Source organism: Myxine glutinosa, chromosome 7 (assembly GCF_964187855.1).
Source record: "Myxine glutinosa chromosome 7, kmMyxGlut1.1, whole genome shotgun sequence".
NCBI classification, from domain to species: domain Eukaryota; kingdom Metazoa; phylum Chordata; class Myxini; order Myxiniformes; family Myxinidae; genus Myxine; species Myxine glutinosa.
The window spans coordinates 119,435,728-119,443,880 of record NC_136267.1 but is presented as its reverse complement, the minus strand read 5'-3'; the positions used below and the strand labels follow the sequence as shown (position 1 = coordinate 119,443,880).

Below are 8,153 nucleotides of genomic sequence, written 5' to 3'. Positions count from 1 at the left end.
GATTGCGACCAAATTTGGCACAAATTATATTTGTTGTGTTGTGACTAAAGTTTGTTCATGGCATAAAAAAAAATCGGGGTCCAAGGGGGTCTACCGGTGGTCAAAGTGGATCCATGTTTGACCCCCCAAAATAGGAATTTGCTTTTTTCTCTGAAACTACGCGCACTATTTCGTTTAAACTTTACCACAACCTTCACCACCCGTGCTGTACCAAAGTTTGCCCACGGCATTAAAAAAAATCCCCGAAAAGTTCCCCGAAATAGGTATTTGCTTTCTTCTCAGAAACTACACATGCAATTCTGATGAAAATTAACCACAACCTTCATCACCTGTGTTTTACCAAAGTTTTTCCTGCAATTAAAAAAATTTGGGTTCACGGCTTTAATGTTTGTTCAGACACGCAGATCCCCCAACCCACGGCTTTAATGTTTTTTTTTTTGTTGTTGTTGTTTTTTTTTTTGTTTTTTGTTTTGTATACTGAATCGAGGCTCGTGAAAGAGCTAACATTTATTTCACAAACAAATCAACCAGACAAACAAGATATATAAAAAGAGGGAGCGGAAGACAAGATGGGGAGAGAAGGGGGAGCACACAAACACAACATTTGAGAGCAGGGAGATGTGTGGGAGGGAGAGGGCCTGGAGGGAGGAGGTGGGGGGGGGGGTGAAGTACAAAACACAAGGACACCAAGGACAGAAGCCAGCACGCCAAAAAAGCGGATCTGGGGCAAAATTAGCGGGGGTAGAAAAGATCAAGGTTTTGGATGGGGGAAGATAAGAGATGGTGGTGAACAGCTGTTTTAAAGACCTGGAGGGTGAGTGGGATTGAAGAGAGTGAGGGAGTTTGTTCCAGAGGTGGGAGAAAAGAGGAATGAAGGAGTGAAGGTGAGCAGAGAGTCTTGATTTTGGCAGTTTAACCATAAGAGGGTTGCAGGCAGATCTTTTGCGACCTGTAGGAATATTTGGGGGACAGAGCCCAGAGAGAGCTGGGGGGGCAAGGCCAGAGAGGAGTCGGTAGAAGACGGAAAGACCACCAAACCTGCCTGCGGTGAGTGAGTGAAAGGCCCTTGGAGTTAGCTTCATCGCGGGAGATTCCAATGATTCTGAACGCTTTGGTTTCAACAGCGTGAAGACGAGCTAGGTGTGAGGCAGGAGCACCAGCCCAGAGGGGAGAGCAGTATTCCATTGAGCTGCGGATGAAAGCCTTGTATGTGGTGAGGAGCTCAGGTGTGCCAAGGAAGGACTTCGCACGACGGAGGATGCCCAGTCGGCGACTGGCTTTGGAGGCCAGATTTGAAATGTGGCTTTCCCAGGAAAGATCATGGCAGATAGTGAGACCCAAAAGCTTGAGTGACGGAACTTCTTGGAGAGGATTATTCAGAAAGTGGATGGGAGGGTTGTCCAGTCGGTCTTTTCGGAGAGACATCGTAAGAGTGTGAGATTTGTCAGGATTGAAAGACATGTTCCACTTGTTTGCCCAGTCTGTGATTGTGTCCAGGTCTGCAGAGAGTGAGGAGGCTGCAGACTGCCGATCTGAGGGATGAGGAATGGAGCGGCAGAGAGTGGAGTCATCAGCAAAGAGATAGAGAGGATTTTCAAGAGAGTCAGAGAGATGATTGATGAAGACCAGAAAAAGCACAGGGCCCAGAACGCTGTCTTGGGTAACTCCAGCCTGAACAGGAAGAGGAGATGAGAGAAACCCATTCAGGGCCACACGTTGACTGCGACTAGAGAGGAAGTCCGCCAGCCATGCGTGGAGATTTCCATGGATACCAAAGGAGGAGAGTTTGGTGAGCAGAGCGGGGTGCCAGACCGTATCGAAGGCACGTGATATGTCAAGGGAGACAGCTCTAATTTCCTGTTTGGCATTGAGGACCTCCATCCATTGTTGAGACAGCAGAAGCAGCATGTCCAGAGTAGATTGACCTGGTCTGAAACCAAATTGATGATCAGAGATCAAGCCATTGGAGAACAGGAAAGATTTCATATCCAAAGCAATGATGGATTCAATGACTTTGCTGATTATTGGGAGAAGGCTGATTGGTCTGTAGTTGCAAGGATCTGTTTTTGCACCTTTTTTGTGTAAAGCGGTGATGTTGGCTGATTTCCAAGCAGATGGCAGATGACCTTGAGCAAAAGAGAGGGTGAAGAGAACAGAGAGAGGGAGTGAAAGAGCGGAAGAACAGGATTTTAGGACCTGTGAGCTTATGCCGTCAGGTCCAGTTGCAGAATCAGAGTCGAGGGTTGACAGAAACTTTTTCACCTTGTCAGGAGGAAAGGACTTAGTGTCCAGTAGCAGCTGGGTATGACTGGGTACGGTGGGTTCAGAGAGGGATGGGTTTGGGACACAAGATTTAGAGGCAAACACAGAGTTGAGGCATTCAGCTTTTTCATGTGCGGAGTCAGCCGTGTAGCCGTTTGAGGTGAGGGAGGGGATGGAGGGGGAACAAACACCAGAAACAGATTTGACCAGATGCCACCAGGATTTGGAAGAGCGAGACAGATAAGAGTTCGGTCTTGAGAACGGAGAGATATTGTTTCCTGGCTCTCCTGAGGGTGGACACACTTGTTTCGGGCTTTGTGAAAGGAAATGAGATTTCCTTCTGTTGGATTTGCTTTCCAGGAGACGAAAGCAAGTTGTTTCTGGGCAACAGCCTCACCACAAGATTCCGTGTACCATGGACGGGAGGAAGGGTATGACAACTGAAGACGAGATGGGATAAATCTGTGCATGAGAGAGAGCAATTTACTTTGGAAGAATTCCCAGGATGAGTTGATGTCAGAGGCGGTAGAGATGGGAGACCAGTCCAGATGATTGATTGCTGCTTGAAGACCGTGCCAGTTGGCCTGAGTGAAATGCCAGACTCGTCGACGCTGAGGAGGCTCTCTGAGAATGGTCAGAGAGATGTCCACTTTAACAAGCACATGATCAGATGAGCCGATTGGAGCAGAAGAAGAGCAGCCGACATTTTCAGGAAAGTTAGTCATAACCAAGTCCAGAAGAGAAGATGCTCGGTTGACTGAGATCCGGGTCGGGAAATTGACAGATTGTGTCAGTCCCAGTGAGTCGCAGAAGTCCTTTGCTGAAGAGCCATGGCTGGTGAGAGAGGTACCCACACCCAGCCAACTGGCATGGTGACAATTGAAATCACCACATATGAGGAAGAGAGAGTTGGGATGGGTAGATAGAAGTTGGTCCATATTATCAGACAGCGAGATGTAGATGGAGTCATCACTGTTTGGTGGACGGTACAACACACATATGAACAAAAGGTGGGAGCGAAGGGGAAGCCGCAGCCAAAGGTATTCCCAGGGGTGAGGTGGAGAGAGGGCAGTGCAGGGCGAGTGAGGAAGAGAGTTTTTTATAAAGATAGCAACCCCACCTCCAGGACGAGGCTCGGGTCTATCATACCGGAGGAGGGAGTAACCTGGGAGAGATACCAAGGAATCAGAGACATCATGAAGGAGGAAAGTTTCTGTTAAGCAGATCACGTCTGGTTTGTCAGAAGCAACCTGTATGGAGAGATCAGTCAAGTTTGAGCGAAGGCCCCGGATGTTTGAGGTCCATACCATTAATGAAGAGGAAGGGGGAGCATCGGATACAGAACGGGGGGGGGGGGGGTATGGTAGGGAAAGATGTGGAAGAGGAGGAAGAGGTAGGGAGAGCTGTTGAAGGTGTGTCAGAGATTTCAGAATAGCTTGGAGAAAGGGAAGAGTGGGGCGGACAAAAGGTTTGATGGTGATTGGGTGAGGCACAGTGAGGTGTTATTTTAGGAGGGGTAGAGCGAGGCAGAAGGTTGGGGGAGATGAAGGTGAAAGTTGGAAGGGGGAAGATGCGGGGAGGACGCTTTGAGGAGGAGGGGTGAGAGGGGAGTCTAGGAGGGGAGGAGCGAGGGAGAGGGGAGGGGTGTGGGGAAAGGGGGGGAGATTTGAAAGAGATGGGTGATGGGGAAGATTTGGAGGGGAGGGGCATGGGGGAAGATTTGAAAGAGATGGGTGATGGGGAAGATTTGGAGGGGAGGGGCAAGGGGGTAGATTTGGAGGGGAGGGGTGATGGCGAAGTTTTGGAGGGGAGGGGTGATGGTGAAGTTTTGGAGGGAAGGGGGGATGGGGAAGATTTGGAGGGGAGGGGCAAGGGGGAAGATTTGAAAGGGATGGGTGATGGGGAAGATTTGGAGGGGAGGGGCAATGGGGGAATATTTGAAAGAGATGGGTGATGGGGAAGATTTGGAGGGGAGGGGAAAGGGGGTACATTTGGAGGGGAGGGGCAAGGGGGAATATTTGAAAGAGATGGGTGATGGGGAAGATTTGGAGGGGAGGGGCTAGGGGGTAGATTTTGAGGGGAGGGGTGATGGTGAAGTTTTGGAGGGAAGGGGGGATGGGGAAGATTTGGAGGGAAGGGGGAAGATTTGAAAGGGATGGGTGATGGGGAAGATTTGGAGGGGAGGGGCAAGGGGGTAGATTTGGAGGGGAGGGGTGATGGGGAAGTTTTGGAGGGAAGGGGTGATGGGGAAGATTTGGACGGGAGGGGTGAGATTGGATTTTGAAAAGGGTACTATTAATGGGAAACGAACATTTATTGCAAAAAGAGTTTCTTGAGACCTTCAAGTCAAAAATATGTTTGAGGACGCTGAAGGAGGTGGAGTGCTGGAGAGTTTAGGGAATGTATGAAAGAGGCACTGTAAGAGATGGAATTTTTTTTTGGAATGAATAGATTTGGTGAGTAAGTCGAAAGCATCCTTTTATAGAGGAAGAAGAAAAAGGTGTTATAATATATGACAGAATACAGTTCTGCGGGGGAAAGTTTAAACATTTTTAACAACGTGATCACGAACAACGTGGTCGAAGAACGAACGAACAAATAAGAACAACAAATAAACGAATTGGAGCAGAGAAGGGAATTTTTTTTATTTTTTTTTCTGAGTTGAGATTTTAAACAAGGAAGTATGGGGTGAAAGACTGGGACAAAAAAACAGGGAACGAAAGTAACTGCAGCGCAATCGACGAACCGCTGAGAGAAAAACAAGGCCCCAAGTTTGGACACGGAAACCTACTAGGCCTCAGAATACGCGACACGAATTAACCGCCGATTTTGTATGCAGGTACGAAAAATCAACACCGAGAATCTTACCAAAGACACACCAGAAGTACACACACCGAAAGACAGATACAGCCATGACAAAAACACAACTGTGAAAAAATTACTTAACTTCGAAAGCGTGAGCGCATGGACAGCCTCGAAAGAAACGTGACCTCCAATCTTGCGCATGCGCAACAATTGTTTGTTCAATTCATTGGAAAAATTGCGGTCTGAGGAGGTACACGGGGTGGGGATGGGATTGGGAGGGTTGCCCCCAAAATAGGTATTTTTTTTGTTTGTTTGTTTGAAGTCTTATGATTATGTTAGTATGATTCTACATGCTGCCCTGTCTTCTAGCAAGCATTGTAATTGATTTAAAATACCTTTAGTCAGTGCAGTATACTGTTTATTCTACCAGGTGAGTGCCAGGGGTATTGCTCCGAAGTTTATTGTTGTTGTTGTTATTATTTATTTATTTGCTCTGCTAAATTACTTTTCTTTGGCATTCTTCGCATTTTTTAACTTTGTGTTTGTCTATACTTCTATGTGCCCAGCAATCGTACCTGTTTGATAATCAAGCGACGATGTTTTTCTCCGTCTTCATGGGCATTTGGGGTGAGTGAGTGCCTTAGAGGAAGTGCAATCCCATGGAATATTCCATTTGGAAACAATCCCTTGCTCTGAATAATATTTTCTAACATGTTTCTCAAAGGCAAAACACTTCAGAGTAGGTATGAATACTGATTATATTGAATGAATATGGTCACTCCTAAACTAGAGGTAAAAAATTGTAATTTTGTGAGAACGACCTGTGATTTCTACATGTGAGGATGACATGAAATATGGTCTTCCTTATTTTGGGTAACCAAATGTGAGGACACCTCGTGGCAGGTCGTGGTCAGGTAAACAAACACTTGCATTGGCTTATCGACAGAAAATCTCTTGCCATTGTCCCAGTGCTAGGTATTATTCATTAAAGGAGACTTCTCCTTTTTTTTTTTTTCAAGCTGAAGAACCAATTTTGTTTTTAGCTCACCTGGAACATAGTTCTGGGGAGCTTATGCGATGGCGCATAGTCCGTCCATCAGTCTGTAAACACTTGCAACTTCTTCTCCAAAACTGCTGATGGGATTGTGACCAAGCTTGGCATAAATGATATTTGGTATGTTGCAACTAAAGTTTATTCACAGCATGAAAACTATCAGGGTCTAAGCTGGTTTACCAGGGGTCAAAGTGGATCCAGGGTTGACCCCCCAAAATAGGAATGTGCTTTTTCCCCTGAAACAACACATACAATTTTGATGAAACTTGAACACAACATTCATCACCCGTGATGTACCAAAGTTTGTGCATGGCATAGCAGTATGGCCTAGATAGAGGTACGACTCTCCTCTAAGCTGTCTAGTCTGGGTTTGAATCCAGACCCAGCTATAAAATGTCTTCCCCGGTGTTTGGCAGGCAGGGCAATTCGTGTGTGTGTGTGTGTGTGTGTGTGTGTGTGTGTGTGTGTGTGTGTGTGTGTGTGTGTGTGTGTGTGTGTGTGTGTTGTCTTTCAGACGGACATTAATCTGGCGTCCCGTCTGCCGACATTAGCTTGTGGTTGTTAAATATCCCATGTTGTTCTTCATGAAGAGTAGGCCAGGTATCACCGGCACAATGAACAAATTCCAAATTCCTGTACTAACCTTAGTCGAACGCCGGGCCTGGCCAACCGGTTCGTGAATTCATTTTGGCAAAAACCTCACCTGGCCAACCCCACAAGAATGTGGGAATAATTGTGGCCATTAAATAAGTGTTTCATGAGATTAGATATGTGGATCAGGTATGTTTATCAAGAGTGTGTGTGCTCAAAAAGAAAGATTACCTTATGATAAAATATCTTTGCTCATGGAAGAGTGAGGTTTATTAAAAGGATGGAAGGCAGATAAACTCGAGCTTTCCTAATCTGGCATGGATTTTGGATGTCCTCAAGTCTTTGTGTAATTGTTGTGGCTCCCTTGGGGGTATAAACCCGCCAGTTAGCTCGTCGAGGGTAAACCCAGGTCGTTAACCCACTTGAGACTTGAGTCAAAGGTCCACACAATCACATGATTGTGTGTGTGACAGTCTCATCACTGAGACATGTCTATTGATCCTATCGAGTTTCTTTTTGGTTTATTTTGGGAATTGAATAAATGGCATGTAGTATGAAGACCTTTTCTGTGACAACTTCTGTTTAGGGAAGATGAAGCTTGAGATAACACTTTACATTCCCTGAAGAGGTTAACATTGCCACATCCATTGCGTTCAGAGCATTTCAAAATGAAGGATTCAGAGCATTTCCCACTCTACCCTCCAGGACCTCAACATGGCATTATGGAAATGTATCCTCCCTCCCAACCTATAATACAACAAACAACAACAGGCATTTTAAGGCCATTTTCCCTGCTAGGGTGGGGGTTAGCCTTGCGGTCCCCATGACAATCTTCTCCATTTTGCCCTATTTTCTGCATCTCCCCTTGTTAACCCCCTTGCCCGCATTTCTTCTTCGACCATCTTTAGCCAAGTCTTTCTCGGTCTTCCCCGTCCTCTACTTCCTTCTACATTCATTTCCATCACTCTTCTCAACCAGTCACTTTCATCCTTCCTCAACACATGACCAAACCATCTCAACCTGTTCCTCTTCACAGCATCAATCACAGGCTCTATTCCCATCATCTTTCGCAATTAATCATTTGTCTTCCTCTCTCTCAACGATACTCCGCACATCCACCGAACCATTCGCATTTCCACCCTTTCCAGCCTTCGTTGCTGCTCTACGTTCATTACCCATGTCTCGCTCCCATAAATCATAACACTTCTCACACATGCAGCATACACCTTTCCCTTCAGCTTCAACGACACTCCCCTCCTCATCAGCACGCCACTCAGTTCCCGAAACTTCTTCCATGCACATCTCACTCCAGCAACCATTGCCGAGTCTGATCCACCTTCTCCATTCAGCATGTCTCCTAGGTAACAAAATGTTTTCACACCTTCCAGCTTCATGCCGTCTCCAAGATCCAACTCAACATTTCCTCCATCTGCAGCTCCTT

The 8,153-nt window shown here is 46.4% G+C and overlaps 1 protein-coding gene across 7 annotated transcripts in view; it reads left to right on the top strand.

Moving 5' to 3' along the window:
• ANO5 (anoctamin 5) overlaps positions 1-8,153 on the top strand; it is a 97,134-nt gene that overhangs the window by 59,816 nt on the left and 29,165 nt on the right. For all 7 annotated transcript variants that reach the window (XM_078782198.1, XM_068099833.2, XM_078782197.1 and 4 more), the window contains one exon: positions 5,634-5,694. In XM_078782198.1, coding sequence (XP_078638324.1) covers positions 5,634-5,694 — 61 coding nt within the window. The remainder of the gene's footprint in view (positions 1-5,633; positions 5,695-8,153) is intronic.